This window comes from Castor canadensis, chromosome 2 (genome assembly GCF_047511655.1).
Source record: "Castor canadensis chromosome 2, mCasCan1.hap1v2, whole genome shotgun sequence".
Taxonomy (NCBI): domain Eukaryota; kingdom Metazoa; phylum Chordata; class Mammalia; order Rodentia; family Castoridae; genus Castor; species Castor canadensis.
The window spans coordinates 59250767-59269455 of NC_133387.1; the positions used below are offsets into that span (position 1 = coordinate 59250767).

The 18689-nt window shown below is 32.2% G+C and overlaps 1 protein-coding gene across 5 annotated transcripts in view; it reads left to right on the forward strand.

Moving 5' to 3' along the window:
• Positions 1 to 18689, forward strand: part of Pclo (piccolo presynaptic cytomatrix protein) — a 371116-nt gene that overhangs the window by 225594 nt on the left and 126833 nt on the right. For all 5 annotated transcript variants that reach the window (XM_074064870.1, XM_074064869.1, XM_074064871.1 and 2 more), the window contains exons 7-9: positions 1713 to 3894; positions 9303 to 9439; positions 15438 to 15528. In XM_074064870.1, the coding sequence (XP_073920971.1) occupies positions 1713 to 3894; positions 9303 to 9439; positions 15438 to 15528 (2410 nt within the window). The remainder of the gene's footprint in view (positions 1 to 1712; positions 3895 to 9302; positions 9440 to 15437; positions 15529 to 18689) is intronic.

An 18689-nucleotide genomic window follows, 5' to 3' on the forward strand; every position in this document is an offset into this window, starting at 1 on the left:
ATTTTTGAGGGAGCTAATAGTTAATGGGTGCCTACCTTATTACACAGTTGTCTCATTGAATACTCATAAGAGCTCTATGATTTAATTGTGCCTGTTACATAAAATAAAAATAATTAAAGAGGAGAGAGAATAAGTGACATGGCAGTCAGCTGCTTTGGAAATATGTCTTCCTAATATTTCTTCAGATTTCTCCATGAGGATGAAAAAACTACAATTTCAGAATCTCTGTAAGCTATTTCATAGACTCATAGCATTTATTCATTTCCACCCAAACATCTTAAAGTTCAGAAATGCACATGAACTCCAATAAATTGTTGGGATATTGTTTCATATCCTGACATCTATTAAAGAAGCAACTATTGGAAGTACATGAAATAAGCAGAAAAATGATACCAGGAATCAGATTAAAACATGAATTTGGAAATGATAAAAAATTTCAACGAAAGCACAGGCTCTTGGACAAATGGGGTCTAATTAATAAACCATAATTTTCATTTCCAAAATTCATAGACTCATCTATTTTCTGTTATTTTTCTGCCATCATTATTTGGTAAATGGAGAAAGAGAGAGTAATTAATGTGCTTGGGTCAAAAGAGAAAGAACAAAGATAGCATCTTGTAAAAAATATGTGATTAGGAGGCAGAAGACCTGAGGTCTAGTTGTAAATATGTTACTGATACTTCACCAATGTTGAAGAGCACAAGTTTATTGTAACTGTAAGTAGTCAAATGGTCTCTTATGTCTTCTAATAGTCGATTATATGTTCCTGAAGACCTGTGCTTCTCAGAAGGCAAGTTTATGATAAATAAATAAAATAAAAAGATACTTGTCAGCTCACCAACTATATACTTTATCACATTCAAAAATGGTTCTAATGAATTTTTATTACAATCAGTACTTTTTGCTCCATGTAGAAATTGCCAAAGCACCAAGAAGAAACTAAAATTATTAAAGAATACTAAAGTTTAAAGAAAATATCATGCACATATGAATAAATGAAAAAAAAATAAAATTTCCATTTGGTGGTTCTACAAAAATAAATAAGTAAATTGGCAATCTGTGATAAAAGCAAAAAAAAGAAAATACAGACTTAAATAAAAATGAAAATATTAATATTAAATAGGAAATTAGTTCAGTTTATTCTTTTGGGAGAAAAAAATGAGAGAATTTGAGGATTTCATTTCAAAATATGGCAGGGATTAGAAAAAGAATGATAGCCACTCCAAGGGTGGGATATGTAAGATTGGTGTGATATGAATTTAGTGCAGTAAACCAACATCCTCAACAAATGTAAGTTAGGTTTTAGACAGACAACACTAGTACTTTGGGAATAGATTCAGTAATTAATTTTATGCATATACATATTAATTTTGATGGAAAATGAGTTTTTAATAGTTCTCCTAAGAGTCTAAAATATAAAACTATTATAACAATGAGTTTGGCACTTATTTTAAAACTCACCTCTATGATTACAGGTTAATAATAAAGCATAATTTTCAGACCAATTTGTCAGGAAAGAATAACATTTTGCAGTGAATTGTATATTGTTACCAACACTTAAGATTATTAGAGTTTTTTAGTTTATTATGCTGTGATAGCCACAACATACATGAAATCATTTTTATTTAAGTATCAATTATAAATTATGAATTTTTTGGTCTTTATCATTTTCTTTGATAATAAAGTCCTATATTTTGTTTTCTTGATTATAGGCAAAAGGCTCTCAAACCATGACACCCTCTGGCACCCAGAAAAAAGTTAAGAGAACACTGCCAAACCCACCTCCTGAGGAGGCTTCCACAGGAACTCAGTCAACATACAGCACAATGGGCACAGCTTCTAGGAGAAGGATCTGCAGAACCAATACCATGGCTCGAGCCAAGATTCTCCAGGACATAGACAGAGAGCTTGATCTTGTGGAAAGGGAATCTGCCAAGCTTAGAAAGAAACAAGCAGAACTGGATGAAGAAGAAAAGGAGATTGATGCCAAGCTCCGGTACCTGGAAATGGGAATTAACAGGAGGAAAGAGGCATTATTAAAGGAAAGAGAAAAAAGGGAACGAGCCTACCTGCAGGGGGTAGCTGAGGACCGTGACTACATGTCTGACAGTGAAGTCAGCAGCACCAGACCAACGCGAATAGAAAGTCAGCATGGGATTGAGCGACCAAGAACTGCTCCCCAAACTGAGTTCAGTCAGTTTATACCACCACAAACCCAAACGGAGTCTCAACTAGTTCCTCCCACTAGTCCTTATACACCATATCAATACTCTTCTCCTGCTCTTCCGACCCAAGCACCCACTCCATTCACCCAGCAGTCCCATTTCCAACAACAAACTCTGTACCATCAGCAAGTCTCACCTTACCAGACTCAACCAACTTTCCAAGCTGTAGCAACCATGTCCTTCACACCACAAGCTACACCAGCCCCACAACCATCTTACCAGTTACCATCCCAGATGATGGTGATACAACAGAAGCCACGGCAAACTACATTATATTTGGAGCCCAAGATAACTTCAAACTATGAAGTGATTCGCAACCAGCCCCTGATGATAGCACCTGTTTCAACGGATAATACATATGCTGTTTCCCATCTTGGTAGTAAATACAATAGTTTAGATCTGAGAATAGGCCTGGAGGAAAGAAGTAGCATGGCAAGCAGTCCAATATCAAGTATATCTGCAGATTCTTTCTATGCAGATATTGACCATCATACTTCGCGAAATTATGTCCTAATTGATGATATTGGAGAGATTACCAAAGGAACAGCAGCATTAAGCACCGCATTTAGCCTTCATGAAAAGGATCTGTCAAAAACAGATCGTCTCCTCCGAACCACTGAGACACGTAGGTCTCAAGAAGTGACAGATTTCCTAGCACCTTTACAGACTTCTTCTAGATTACATAGTTATGTGAAAGCAGAGGAAGACCCAATGGAGGATCCATATGAGTTAAAGCTTCTGAAACATCAGATTAAACAAGAATTCCGTAGGGGGACAGAGAGCTTAGATCACCTTGCTGGTCTTTCACATTATTACCATGCTGATACTAGCTATAGACATTTTCCAAAATCTGAAAAGTATAGCATCAGCAGACTCACACTTGAAAAACAAGCAGCCAAACAATTACCAGCAGCCATACTTTATCAAAAGCAGTCAAAACATAAGAAATCAATAATTGACCCTAAAATGTCCAAGTTTTCACCTATTCAAGAAAGCAGAGACCTTGAACCTGATTATTCAAGCTATATGTCTTCTAGCACTTCATCTATTGGTGGTATTTCTTCTAGAGCAAGACTTCTTCAAGATGACATCACTTTTGGCCTCCGAAAAAATATTACAGACCAACAAAAATTCATGGGATCATCTCTTGGTTCAGGACTAGGCACTTTAGGGAGTACCATACGGTCAGCCCTGCAGGATGAAGCAGATAAACCATACAGTAGCGGTAGCAGATCCAGGCCTTCCTCCAGACCTTCCTCTGTCTATGGGCTTGATTTATCAATTAAAAGGGATTCTTCCAGCTCTTCACTAAGACTGAAAGCTCAGGAGGCTGAAGCTCTAGATGTTTCCTTTAGTCATGCATCATCCTCTGCCAGAACTAAGCCTACCAGTTTACCAATTAGCCAGAGTAGAGGAAGGATACCAATTGTGGCCCAGAATTCTGAAGAAGAAAGTCCACTCAGTCCTGTTGGCCAGCCAATGGGAATGGCTAGGGCTGCAGCTGGACCCCTACCACCAATATCTGCAGACACGAGGGATCAGTTTGGATCAAGTCATTCATTGCCTGAAGTTCAGCAACACATGAGAGAGGAATCACGAACTCGAGGTTATGACCGCGATATAGCATTCATCATGGATGACTTCCAACATGCAATGTCAGACAGTGAAGGTAAATTGGGCCTAAAACTACTTTGCTGCTCTCAAAACTCAAACTCATATTTTTCTGCATGTTTAATTCTCCTTCTCCAAGGATGTATTCTATCTGTCTGGTTGCATCTTTTGCATGTTTACTTCAATTTTATTTCTTGTACATGGAAATTTTATCTTGTGTATAGATTTTGTGGCATGCGTTTCTGTAATTATTTTTAGTTTATTCTTTTATTGTTCTGTCTTAATTGCTTGATTTGTTTTGCTTTTGTTAGTATTCTATCAGTAACATATGGCCATTCTTTAAATTCATAAATAGAAAGTTTTTCATTGTATGGGTCTTTCATTTTTTGAAATAATTTTTAACTATTTGGTCAGTTTCAGTTTGTGAAATTATTACACAACTGGGTTACAGCCATTAAGTAATAGTTTCCTAGGTTTTTTAGTAGAGATTTATGTTACTTTTATGTGATAAGTGTTCACTAATTCAGAGAATGTTCTCTTTTTGAGAACTTTTGGATCATTTTCTGATATTAGTATAATACAGAATTCTATAATTTTCATTAAATAAAAGATTTCTGTTTTACATCTCTCATTATTAACACATTTGTAAATTTTGCATTACATGCTAGAAAATTTAGCACTAAATAAAATTTTAAAAATCTAATCAGTATGTAAGAAGTATTTTTTTAGATTTAAAACTGAAAAAATTATAAACTACTTTTGGGATTTTGGCTATTTGCAGTTCAAGCCTTCCTGGTGTGCTCATTTGACTTTTCCCTGGCTTTGCTTTTTGTATTATCTGTTGTTTTTGCCCTAAATTGTTTTGGTAATTTTTCATATTGAACAACTCCTTTAAGACAGACACACACTTAACTAAAAACTGATTTAAATGAATCTTTTTTGTTTAATCATATAATGTCTTGAGGATCTTAGAAAATTATCTAGTCCAAGTCTAATTTTCAACATGACGGAGAAGTGGTACGAGATTGTGGAGAGCCTTGTGCATACCAAGAATGGATCTCAGTTCTTTTTCTTTTCTTAACTTCCTTTTTGGTTTACATTTTAATGTTTGTGGAGTTATAGTCCTGGAAATAAAACATTTTGAATAAAAGCATCTTTACTTCATTGCTTTGGAGACTCCAAAGAACTAAACTGGCATGAATATTTTCCCTTTCAAATCTAACTTCTTTCTTGAAGACTTTCAGGAAAATGTGTTTTCATAAAAAGAATTGTCTTCCTATTTTAGTATCTAGACACAGATGTGATTTTGCAGAAGTTAAGTAGTCATTTGATGTGAAGGAAGACAAACTGCCTTTCCATGTGAAATCCCAATAGTCCAGTCACTTTGGGATCTGTATGCTTCTCTCCAGGCTGTTGGATTGATCATTTTTATTGACAGTCATTTAAATAAAACACTGCATTTGTGTACTTTTTAAAATTTATCCAATTATTTTAATTGATGGACATAGCTTACCAGAAATGTGATATTATGTTGAAACAGCCGTTAATGCTTTCTTTATTTTTTCTAATATGCATTTTACACACATTTTACATACATAGAACTTGCAGAAGAATAACAATGGTCTTCAATAGCCACATTTACAAAATAAAACAAAAACTCTAAATGTATTGCATAACTGAACACTGTGTGAACTGAACTTTTTGTGTACATAGGTGAGCATATTCTTTCCAGATAGGGAAGAATTGGAGAAATTCATTTATTCTTCACAAATGTTTTTCCACATGGTGTTAAATATGTTCATGGATAGCCCAATATGTGAAACAACTGAGTGTTTATTTCTTATTTACATGTTTGACTGATGTACACTCACAGTCATCAAGGCTCCAAAATTGTTTTGATAAACTAAATAAAACATCATGCAGCCTACAAAATTCTGAAGTGGATAAAGATGATACCAAAGAAGAAACCAATTTTAGTGAAATTTAAGAGATAAATATAGTTAGAAGTTAGACAAATAAATGTTCACAAAGATTTGTTGATACAAAATTAGATAAAAGACAACTTTAATATTGACTTAAATTGAGTATGTAATAAGTTTGTGAGTTGTAGTGACTTTAAGAGGTATGCATCATATAATGTGATACATTTTCTTGATTTCATACCATAAAAATGTATCACTCTTCTCTACTGAAAATTGCTGTACTTTTCTTTTGAAATCTTTCAGATTTTTGAATCTTTGGGTATTTAAGGGAAAATATAAAATCTTTTTAAAATGACATTACTCCTAACATTTATGAACTCATAATGTTACAGATGTTTAAATACATTTTAGCAAACATAATCCTATTTCTGTATTTGAATATTCCTAGAATAACTTTGAACAGGTTATTTAGTGTAGACTAAGCAAACTTAACTTCAAGTTGTTTGTTGTATGCATTCTCTGAATTCAATTAAACTTTATGCTATAGGCTATAAGATTTTTTCAGATGTACACTAGTTATATCTAGTTTTTGAAATGTAATTTGTGCTTAATATTTATGGTTACCAGCTAAGCCATAAATGGTCAAATTATATTTATTTCTACTACAACAAATCTTTTGTTGAAAACATTCTTTTATAATGTGCTTAATCCTGTGTCCCACAAAAGAATTAGTACATATAGTCTTTAAAAAAAGTTAACCAATATTTGTTACTGAGCATAATTAAACTATTTATGGGACTATTATCTGTGAATAATACTAGACCCCAAAATAGGTTATGTGCATTTTTATACTTAAGAATTCAAGAAAATATTAAAAACTTTTTAAATGAGCATTTTAATCTCCAGGAAATTATTTGAATTAACTTGGAACATGTTACTTTTTATTAAATTTATTTTTAAAATGTGACCCTAACATGACAGGTCAGACAATTACATTTATAAGCAATTACCATTATGTACTACTGGCTCTAAATGAGAAAGGTAGAATCCAGTATAGAAGCATGTTATTCATTCTCAATGCTTTTGGTTAATTTTATATTTCTATGACGGGATGATAGCTCCTCATTCAATTATATGTAGAGTTATTATTAGAAATAGCAGAAAACCAAAGTAGGTGAAAAGAATTGGAAATAAATCAGTAAAAATTTAGAACAGATTGAGATTCTGCCTCATTTTTGTAGCTATGGCCAAGAATAACATTTGTGTTTCCTAAAAATGTGTATTGCAAATGCAATTAGGAAAGTTATATATTCAAATAAATTCATACACATCATTATTCAGGATATTAGTGTCTTTTCATGAAAAGATAAAGATGAAATAATAAAAACATATAAGATATAGACAAAATTCTTCTATCCTTACTGTGGTTTCTTTTCATGAAAAGATAACAATAAGGTAATAGAAACATGTAAGAAACAATAAGGTAATAGAAACATGTAAGATATAAAAAAATTCTTCTGTCCTTATTGTGGTTGCTTTTGATGAAAATATTAAGGTAAAATAATAAGACATAGACAGAATTTTTCTATCCTTAGTGTGGTTAAGGATAATCTAATAAAATTTCAGAGAATGATGATTAAACAATGGAGTTGTTTTATTTTTGCTTATCAAATGTCAGTTACACTGAATATTTTTTGTAAATTAGTAGCTTGGTTTCAAATTAATAATGCTGTGCGCCATAGTAATTGTTGAGTATATTGGGAAAAGTTGCATCTATTAATGAGGTTCTTAATTCATACCACAAATATTTATTTAAAGTTATGCCATTGCAAAGCCTTCTTTTTGTGTTCAGGGAGGACAGCATTGCCTCCAGGCACCTGATAGTCTAGTAGGCACGCAGTTAAGTACATAAGCAACCACAAACCAGATACGGATTATTGTATTTCTCACATAAGAGCACTTACCCCATGACATATCTTCTCTCGTTCCATATTTATTGGAGGAAATGCTATGGTTAAATAGCAGCAGTACTGAGCAAGCCTGTACATGTGGTAGTACATACACTGAATGGTCCAGACCAGCCTTGGATATGATGAGAATGGCATGGAAAAAAATCTAGGGAGGGAGTTTTGGAAAAAATGTAGTCAGAAGTATGCACAAAAAGGAAACCACAATGATACAGAGAGGAGAACTCAAAATGTAGTATCATATGAACTGCAGTTTCAAGAAAGCAAAGGTTGACAGTATCTTCAGTAAATCCTTCAGGATGAGCACTGGAGAAGGGATGCTCCATCTGCCATGTAGGAGTCAGCAATGAATTTCCAAAGACTTTTAATCAGGGACCTTTTAAAAAATACAGCAATTTATAATACACTCCCCCTTTTTTGACAGTACTGGGGTTTGAGCTCAGGACCTCAAGTTTGCTAGGTAGGTGCTCTATCACTGGAGACACATCCCCAGCCCAAAGTCAAATTACTAGGTAAAATAGAATACTTAGTAACTACAGAATAGCCTTAAGAGACCTGAAATAGTAATGGAATGAGATGGAAATTTTAAAATAACTGTATATTTTAAATATGATCACATTTTCAACAAACTACTTTATGATGTAAAGTTTTATCATAGTATATATTTTTTAAAAAGCAGTCAAATTCTCAATAAAATTTCAAAATCAGTTTGCTTTAAGAAAATAATAGATTTATTTGTATTAAAATTCTAAGAAATATTTTTAATATTAATCCACCATGTACTAAAGGCATACATGTCCCTGGCAATAACACTTGGGAAATTCTTAGAAACAAATGTTTTTGCTTATTTGCAAATGTCATATAAATGCCATAGTTTTTTTTCTCTAAGGGTTTTTTTTTTTAATTGTTGTGCTGGGTGGGGGTACAATATGACATTTTCAAAAGTTCTTACAATGTATGAAATATATCATACTTCAGTTCACTGACACTGCTCTCCCTTATTCCCCTTCCCCAACTCCTGGAATAGTTTGAACAAGTATCATTTTTGTAAATGCCATTTTTTTTTAAATCAGTCAATGTGAAATCCAGTAGCCACATATTGGTACTGAGTTTATGTAACAGTGGAAAAGTAACCGAAACTTCCCCCACCATACTCAAGGCATATATTTTTTGTTTTGTTTTGTTTTGTTTTTTAAGTTTGAGGGAAAGGGGATAAAATGGGAACTGACAGGCTGAAGTTAAATATAATGACAGCTCTGTTCTTTTATCTGTTCCATCATTACCTAACTATCATTTTATTCTGATTCAAAATTTGATTTTTTTGGTCTTATTTTGTTCTGGGATAAACTTCTATGTGCATCATTTTTCTTGGCTATTCTATGGTATGAAATTTTAACATAATTTCCCCTTAGAGCTGATAATGAAAATGATGTTTCTGATTCCATTGGGAGGGAGTTTTATCTGAAATGCATGTGTGGTTAACAAGCCTAGTGCATATTAATACTGCACAACGTCTGCTGCCTTCAACCATCTGACTAGTTTTGGTTGCAATGTATGATTTTCCATGGTCTCCAAAGCTTATCACTTGCGTCGTGAGGAAACAGATTGGTTTGATAAACCCAGAGAGTCTCGTTTGGAAAATGGACATGGTCTGGACCGAAAACTGCCAGAAAGATTGGTTCACTCTAGACCACTTAGTCAACATCAAGAACAAGTAAGTACAATACTTACCTATCAGAAAAGACCTAATTCTACCCTAAAATGATCTCAATTATCCTAAATGTGTGTCAGTCAAGTTCACACATGATTTTTTTCAGTAACTTAAAGCAGTAAGTACTTCACTTCCTCAGCTCTAACTATTTGGCATTGGATCATATCTGTGATGCTTCTACCAGGTAATTTAAATGATTTATTCATCCAGGAGATAATTATTAAATTTGTTTAACATATGCAGCACTGTTATAGAAGGAGAGTATACAGAGCTCCTGTAGAGCTTGCGAGAATAATAGACAAAGTAGATTTGTGTACTTTTATTGCTTTCCAATAACAGTATGCTCAGGGACTAAGAAATACCAAATAAGAGGGTGACCAAAGCAAGTTAGATAGGAGAGAAGGAAGGTTTCACATGGTGGAGAAAAGGTGACTGATACTTTACATATGAAAACAATCATTTTTTTGGATTGTATCTACATAACCACTCTCATAAAGTTGATTTTTTGGAGTGAAGAAAATGAAACAAATAAATTTACAATTAGATAAATATGAGACCAAAATTTATGATCTTACTTAGATCAAATGAGGTAATGTTGAGTTGAAGCGTGAACGACTCCTAGGAAAATAAAGGTTGGATAAATTGAAAGCCATTCCTCTGGCAAATCCAGTGGCCTTAAGTCAATTGCCCTAGCACATCAGGTACATGCTTGTTGGCAGTCATTATGATCACTGAAACATCCTCTAAAGAGCTAGCATACTTATTTCACTTATGCTAACTCCAAAATTGTTGTACTGAGTAGTTGGTTGCTATAGATGATGACCACATTTTGAACAGCTAACACAATTCACATGAATTCAATTTACTATGATTGAATTTAATTCACAAAGTGTTCATCATTTTGAAAAGTAGAGCAAAACAAGGTTTTTGCTGAGTAAGTACTGTTGTTGATACATTATTTATGCTCTCAAATTTGATTTGGTCCTAGGAAACTTCAGGTTTCATGGGTAAACATCTGAGTAGTAAATATAATTATTTTTTCAGGATTTTCTTGTTTTGTTTTTCTATATGCTATTTCATTTTCTAGAAATTTTGAGATTCTTCTCTACATAGTTTATCTCTCATTAGTGTTTTACATTTTTAACACTCTAAAAATGTATTAAAGACATAATATTTACCACTCTAAACATGTCTCAGTATGCTTTAATTTCTTTTTACTTGACCTTAATATTTCAGATGATACTGAATTTTACTTTTCTTAGAATTATACTTTTATTAGCTAATCTTGGTATTCTTAATGTTATGTTTGCCATTGTATTTCCTCTTTCTTCAGGAAAAATAAAATCATTTGAACATGTTTTAAAATTTTAAATTTACTTCTTTAATCTATAATTCTAGAATACTAAATTTTTCAGTTGAAAATAATGTTCTTAAGTGTTTTTTATTGAAAGGCTTTCCCTGTAATAGTACACTTGGTATTTCTTACCCATCTCACTTATTTCTTTGAAGTTCAGCATTCCCCACAAACTTAGATAAAATCAGTGAAAACAAGAAATGCTTTAACAAAATCGTAGTAAGTGCAACCATATAAACTGGAGAAATTAAAGAAGAACAACTTCTAAACATTTGCCATCCAACACTATTAATCACGGGGTGCTCAGAATGGAGGTGTCCAGCTGATCTAGCCACTTAATATTATTTCAGAATACATTTAAATAATCAGTGTATACCCCTTAAAAACTTTCTAAAATTCTGTTCTAAATAGGTAGATGAAATATCAATATTCCTAATAATATTTTGTTCCTAATTTTTGTTACTAACACATATGGACTTACAGTTCTTATTTACTGAGGACATAGTATGTCATATTTTAAGCAACATGTACTTACAGACTAGTATGATACAAAGTTAAGCAGAGAGGGTATATTGAGGGTTATTTAATAGATTACTATGTTTAGTAAAGTAGAAAGCAAGAATGTTTGCTAAGTGAATACTAAAGACAGATATATTTTCTTGCTGATAATAATCTTTAGATTTAAAATTTTTACATCTTTGATATCTGTCATACAAACTAAAAATATTAAATAGTTGTCAAAAGTGCAAATGCATTAAGTTTTAAATGAGTTATGACCCACCACACAGGTCAAGAAAGGGAACATTGCCTGCCCCAGAAACCTGTGTATGCTACAATCTTAATCTTCTCCTCACCCAAGCAACAATTGTGTTGATATTGTGACACTAATTTCCTTGTTTTTATTTATAATATTTATAAATAGGAATTACATAGAAGATAACATATTCTGTAATTCTATAACATGTCAATGTTTTATTATGTAAAGTTCAAAATTTATGCTTTTCTGCATTAATACTTATCTTCAAAAACTGCCTTCCTTCTTTAACTTATCCTAACTATATTTTGGTCTGGAGAATAACAAAGTTACATTTCATTTTATTCAGTTCTTTGCATCTTTAACATAAAATGGTAATATTAACCTCTGGATGCCAATAAACTCAGATGCTTTTATTGGAAAACATATGCATAATAAGAATTTGTGCTCATAAAGTGCTCTGGAGGCAAAAGGAATAAAACCAAATTGACTAATGCAAACACTAATTTATCTGCTTTAAAATACTTTATATAAAACTTACATTAAAGGGAGAGAAAAATATTGCTGAAAAACTTTATTAGATTCACAATCATATTAACTACAAAATAATCAAATCTTTAAACTTATATTTGTTTCAAGTATTATACTTAATGTTTGACTTCTGCAGTCTTCAGTAGAAATACAGCTCTGCTTTGTGAAGTGAACAGATCACCTGACCACATTTCTTTTTAATTTTTCCTCAGTCACATAACCCATAAACCCATAAACCCATAAAGGGAATTAGTACTCTTTATAGGGTGGCTGTAAAAGTCAACATGTTTCAACTACTACAAAACACCTCCACTCTGCACTAATGAGCATGCCCTCTGCAATCCTCATGTACCATGTAGCTGCTGGAATGGAGGCATATTGAGTTCTTTTGAAGGAGTCTCTCTCTCTCTCTCTCTCTCTCTCTCTCTCTCTCTCTCTCTCTCTCTCTCATGCTGGCCTTACAATAGTCTGTCTCCTCTCTCTGGATTTTTTTCCTCCTCTCTTCTCTTGCCCAGCGACACTTACCACTCAGGTCCCCATGCGCATGCCCCACTCTTGCAACAAGATTTCCTGACATCATCAACACCATCTCCCCAAAGTCTGGAAAAAGTTTCTTTGCTGTTCTCCAGTAGAAATCTATGCATTATGTTTTGGGCTATAAGCACTTAGAGCACAGCAGCTCTCTACTATTCCACCACAGTGCATGGGAATAAGGGCTAGGTTCCCAGGAGGGCAATCTGTTCCCTGCATCTCTCATGCATGGTGTTTAAGTTCACAAATATCTATACAAATAAGATGTATGTTAGCACAACTCTTACTATTCCAAAAATATGAAGACTCAATTCATGAAAACAATTACTTTTAAATATTTGTAGTTATGGAAGAAAAAACATCCTTTTACCAGGAGACCTGTCAGTAGAGAATCACCAAAAGACAATGGTAACAGAGACCAGCCCTGGGGCACCACTTAAACCCAATTCTGCCCTTCACCTTGTTCCTACTCTTATTTGGCAAAAGTAACACCATCTCTAGAGGACTTTCTCAACATTCACTTGTAATGCTTACTGACTATGTGGCAAAAGACACTTCTGCTTTCTAAAGATTCTTGGTCACATTGATCATCCTCATGGCAGTTCATTGTTTTGGCTTTGTGTACTTAAGGAGCTGACTGTAGACAGTCTCAGAAACTACAAGAACATTGTAGATGCTCTGAAAGCATCATTCATGTAAATGAAGATGTTCAAGATCCCTTATTCTAACATCATCAGAGACATTATTAAAAAGACACAATTAGCAGCTGATAAAACTGATGAGAAATTTAAGTAACCCATGATCTCTTCTAAACCATACTGCAGCTACACTATGAGATTATATCTACAATATTCCACAGACTGGAAATTAGAAAGATCCAAAGGCAAAATAGTGTTTCTTTGTTTATTTTTGACCAAGTGGGGAAAAGACATTTTAAAATCATCATTAAATACTACAAAAAATTTGAAGATGTTTGAAATAAATGTGAAATGATATACTCCATTTTTAATGAATTATGTATGGCACCAAAGCAAAGATTTGTTATATATAATAGTTGTACAAGTTTCAGTGCAGCTGTTTTAATTCTTTAGAAAAAAATAAAAATCTTTTAAATGTGAATTACATGCAGGAATAAGGCAAAGCAGAAAGAATATAGAAGGAGCCAGACAGTTGTGGTGGTACATATCTATCATCCCACGATTTGGGAGGTTGTAGCAGGAGTGTTGCATGCTTTAAGCTCTGAGCTACATAGGGAGACCCTGTTATACACACACACACACACACACACACACACACACACACACACACACACACACACACACAAAGAAGAGGGTTAGGAGGGCAGAAGAGAGTTGGTAAGAGAAGGAAAAGAGAAGATAGTACGGAAAAAGTTAGAGGCAAGCAGATATGAAGTGAGAGACAAAAGGCAACAGAAAACAAGAGAAGAAAGAAAAATGTAAGCTCTTACTGTTGAGTACATGAATAAGGTTTTCAGTGCTTTAGAAAGTTAGCATTAGATAATGATTATCTGATTAAGAGAATCATTTTTATAATACTGAATACAATACTTTTTTTCTATCAAAGATTTATATAATATTCCTGTTCTTCCAGAATTTGGCTGTTGCTTAGGGAGTATTTTGTGTTCCTCTAAGGTTTGATCAAGCTTATTCTTCCATAAGAAGAATAAAGACTAAAAGCTATACTTTCAGCTGCATTTTTTGACTATTTGACTTTTAACATCCAGAATTCTAATCATTTTACATTTAGGTTTTAAGACCAAAGAAGTTTTCTTAGAAATATTTCTTCCAGAACTGTACATTTCTTTGTTTCTAAATTATATTTAATAATTTGATATATATTTCTTAAATATATTCTAAAATAAGTACTATGAAATTTCCATATTTTTAAAACTTTCTTTCATTTGTAATTGAACTTGAAAATAAAATCCTGTTTGTATAGGTATGAATAAATATTTATTATCTCAATTTCTCATTATTTTACAAATCTCTTCTGAAAGCAAAGTTCCATAAAATATATAAGGCATGAGTTTGCATTCACTAATTTACTTTTGTTTTAGAAATCTCATTTCACCAGGTGGGAATAGATATAATACAATCTATAGTCCTGTTCAAGTCTCAGTAATGAGAATTGAAATTACTTGGCAATCGTAGCTTTAAGTGTTACTCCTCCTACTATAAGCAACTTCTATATTAATTGATAAGTAATGGATACAAAGTAAGCTTCAGAAAGTGTTAAAATGAGTAATGGCTTTATTTACTTAGAATTAGTCTTCACATATATTGAAGCTTCTAGTAACTGTGCTCTGTGGAAGTACAATTCCATAACAAAATCAAACAACTTAAACACAATGTAATCCTAATTATGGTGTCAAAGATGAAGTGTGGCTCCACATCTCTGGCTTTTCTTCACTAGCATCACTTAATTGCTGAAATTTACCTTTGCATTTCTATGCAGTCAAGAGCAAAATTAGTAGTCAGCTATTTTCCATATATATTCTCTATCCATTGTCATGAATATTGACTACACACTCTATAGTAACAGAAATCTTTGTGAACCTGTTACATGTACTCATTAAGTTCCCAAATAGAACAAATCGGTTTGTAAGAACAAGTGGTTATAAATACAAATACCACAATGAACTCCAAAACTAATCATTATATAGTATGAGTGAAAGATGCTTAAATTGTCAACATTTAAAAATCTAATACATTTTCATTGATTTAATCAATGTGCTTTTAGAGGTGATAGTCTAGTATTGTATTTTCAGTGTCTCTAACATGGATTTTCACCTTATCACATGTGTACCTTAGATTATACAGATGAACGGAAAGACCATGCACTACGTCTTCCCCCATGCAAGGATAAAAATAACAAGAGACTCTAAGGATCACACAGTTTCAGGTAAAACAAATAAAATAATCTAATTCTCTTTAATTCTAATGTTAGATTGTCATATGTTTTAGGATTTCAGTTTAACTGATTTATTAAATTTCAGAAAACCACATTTTATATAAAAATGGTGTCTTATAAAATAAGCAGACTATCCATTTGAACATAAAAGTCATTAATGACATGATCCTTAATATGAGGAGTCACTAAATGGTACATGTTTAAATCATTGTTTTCATTAACTGCATTTTTAAATGTGTATGGTATTACAATGCTCCTTAATTATTACCCTATTCAGTAATATGGTCACTGCTTTAGGAATGTAAAACATTTTATACAGGAAACTAAGAACTTCTCATGAATAAATTTACCTACACCTACTCAATGTGAGCACTATCAGTTATGCTGATGGAATGTTAAAACTTATTTTGAAATAATTTTGGACATCCATCAGTCTGTTCAGATTCCTTAATGTTAATATCTAACTATACAAAATGATCAACCCCCCAAAAATGAACATCAATGTGACATTACTAAAACATCTATAGGCTGTATCAAAATTTTGAGTTTCTCCACTAATCCAATTTTTATTTTTCCTGGTTCCGGATCCAACATTGCATTTAATTGTGATGACTCCTGGGTCTACTGCCACCTCATAATTCCTCAGTCTTCCCTTGTCTTTCATGAGCTTAAAACTTTTGAAAGATATTGGAGTATTTATATTACAAATAAACATTTCATTATTTAAATCAATGAGATAAAATATAAATTTTTGAAGTTAGTGAAATTGGTTTTGTAAGCACCAATATCACAAAGAACAAAAGCACCTATTTTTTTTGTTCATAATTGCCCTCACAGATTCTGGACCATGGAAAACATAGATGTGGAATGAGTTTTGCTTTGGGCAATTTTCCTGTCTATTTTCATAGAAAATGAATCAGTTAGGAATTTCATGTTGTTTTCCTTTTAAGATTAGGTAATTTTTCTTCTGCTGGAGAAAATAATGCAAGCTTTCATAATTTTATTGATATTCAGACTGTATTTTAGGTGTTGATAAAAATTCCAAGAGTGAACTTTAAAATCTAGGGAGTCTATTCACAAAACTTATTACTTGCCAAAAATTATTTCAGTTTCTTCCAGATGCTAAAGCAAAACAGCATAATACTTTACAGCAATGCCAAAATTATTTTTTCAGGATACACAATAGAAATCTTCAAACCATTCACCCTAAATCATGAGTGAATCAGGGTATCTGTTTCATATCCTAATTGTTTTTATTCTTCATTAAAAGATTATCCCCTCGGCCATATTATTTATCTTTTATAGTTCATATTTATTTTTTTCTTTTACTTCAACTAGAAAAAAGTTTTAAAGTATAGGTGCTATTAATTTCTTGTTCTGAATATTCTCTTAAAACTGAATTGAATTTCTTGTGTAGGTATATTTTGCAAAATGAGGATAGAAGATTACTGTTTTAAAGAATAAATTTGCTAGTACTATACTGTATTATCTCTCTTCATGTCCCATTTTCTAAAATAAAATAATAACATATCTTTTGCCTATTTTATTTACCATTGCACTTTTTTACTACTAAATATATTATCCATGTGTCTTTAGGAACCATGATCCCATGGATTTGAAACTAATTTCAAATAAGTTTGTAGAACTATAAATAACTTTAAATGCATGTTCATGCAACCCTAGGGCCAGAAACACAATCATTGTGAACAGTGTCTAGTATTAGGCAAAGAATGGAACATTTCTGCTCTTATCTAGCCCTGTGCTATTTACTGCCCAAATCAAAGCCTAATAGGATTGACTAAATATTTGTTGAAAGGAATGAGTTACTTTTTTAGCTATGATTACCATTTTATATTAATTCTTACATATTATTTCAAATTGATGTTTAAAATTCTATGTGTATATCATATACAAATGTACTTTAAACATATATACAGTGTATAATCACTAAACACAGCTAGATAACTTATCTATTACCTCACACAGCTATGTTTTTTGGGAGAACACTTTACATTTATTCACTGGGCATTTTTCAAAAATACAGTATGTTGATCTTAGGATGTATCTCAGTGGTAGAGAGTATGCCCAGCACAGACAAGGCCCTTAGTTTAACTCCTAACGACTAAAAATGTATAATATGATTTTATAGCTATGAGTATATGTTTTAGAGATACGTGCTAAAATATTTAGAGAAAATCATATCTGGGATTTCCTTCAAAATGAACTAAGTGTGGAGAATGGTGCCGAGATTCATGAAGCAAAATTAGCTGTATTTTGTTTGTGATAATTGGAGCCGGAAAATTAACTGTGTAGCGTTTTATTATAGTCTTGTCATTTTATATGTGTAAAATTTTTTTAATTCTTACTTGTTTCTCATGTTCACAGGTATACAGCAATATGCAATAGCTTTATCAATAATGAAAAAACTAGCAAAGCTAATGGTTTAACTGTCTTTGAAAAATGAGATAATTTGTGCAAAGAAGAAGTAAAGAATAAAATGTAGTATACCAGAGAAGAAAATAGTTCTTAACATATTGTCATTTCAGTTATGTGAACCACTTGAAAGTAGAACTACACTACCTTTCATGATATTTTATAAAACTAGGTGAGTGTAGCATAAAAAAAATTTATATTAAGTGAACATGCTTTTCAAATAAAAGAAAAAATATTTTTATTTATAAGAAACAAAATAATTTCAAAATAAGAAACATGAATAGAAAGTGTTGTTTTTAACATTTCCTTTTCATGATTCTCAAAATGTTGAGACTGGAACCCTCAAAACCTACAATAGTTTCAGGGGGTTCACAGGTCAAAATTGTTTTTAGAGTAGTAAGACCCTCTCCTCATCTTGTGAACCCTTAGTAAGGATTTGCAGAGGCTATATGCTATGTGACATCACATGAGATTATACAGAAGCAGATAAGAGAATTATGCTCTCTTCTTGTAAGCTATATAGTTGAAAAAATGTAAATGAGTGTCATCCTTCTCGTAAGTTTTCATTTATAAAATAGTTTTGTTTAATAAAAATATGATTTATTTTGTTGTGGAATGAGTTTATTATTTTTAATGCATTAATATTTTAATTTTTAATTTATAATACAGAAAATATACTTGTAATGCATACAAACAAAGGCTCTTTGAGGTCCTTAGTT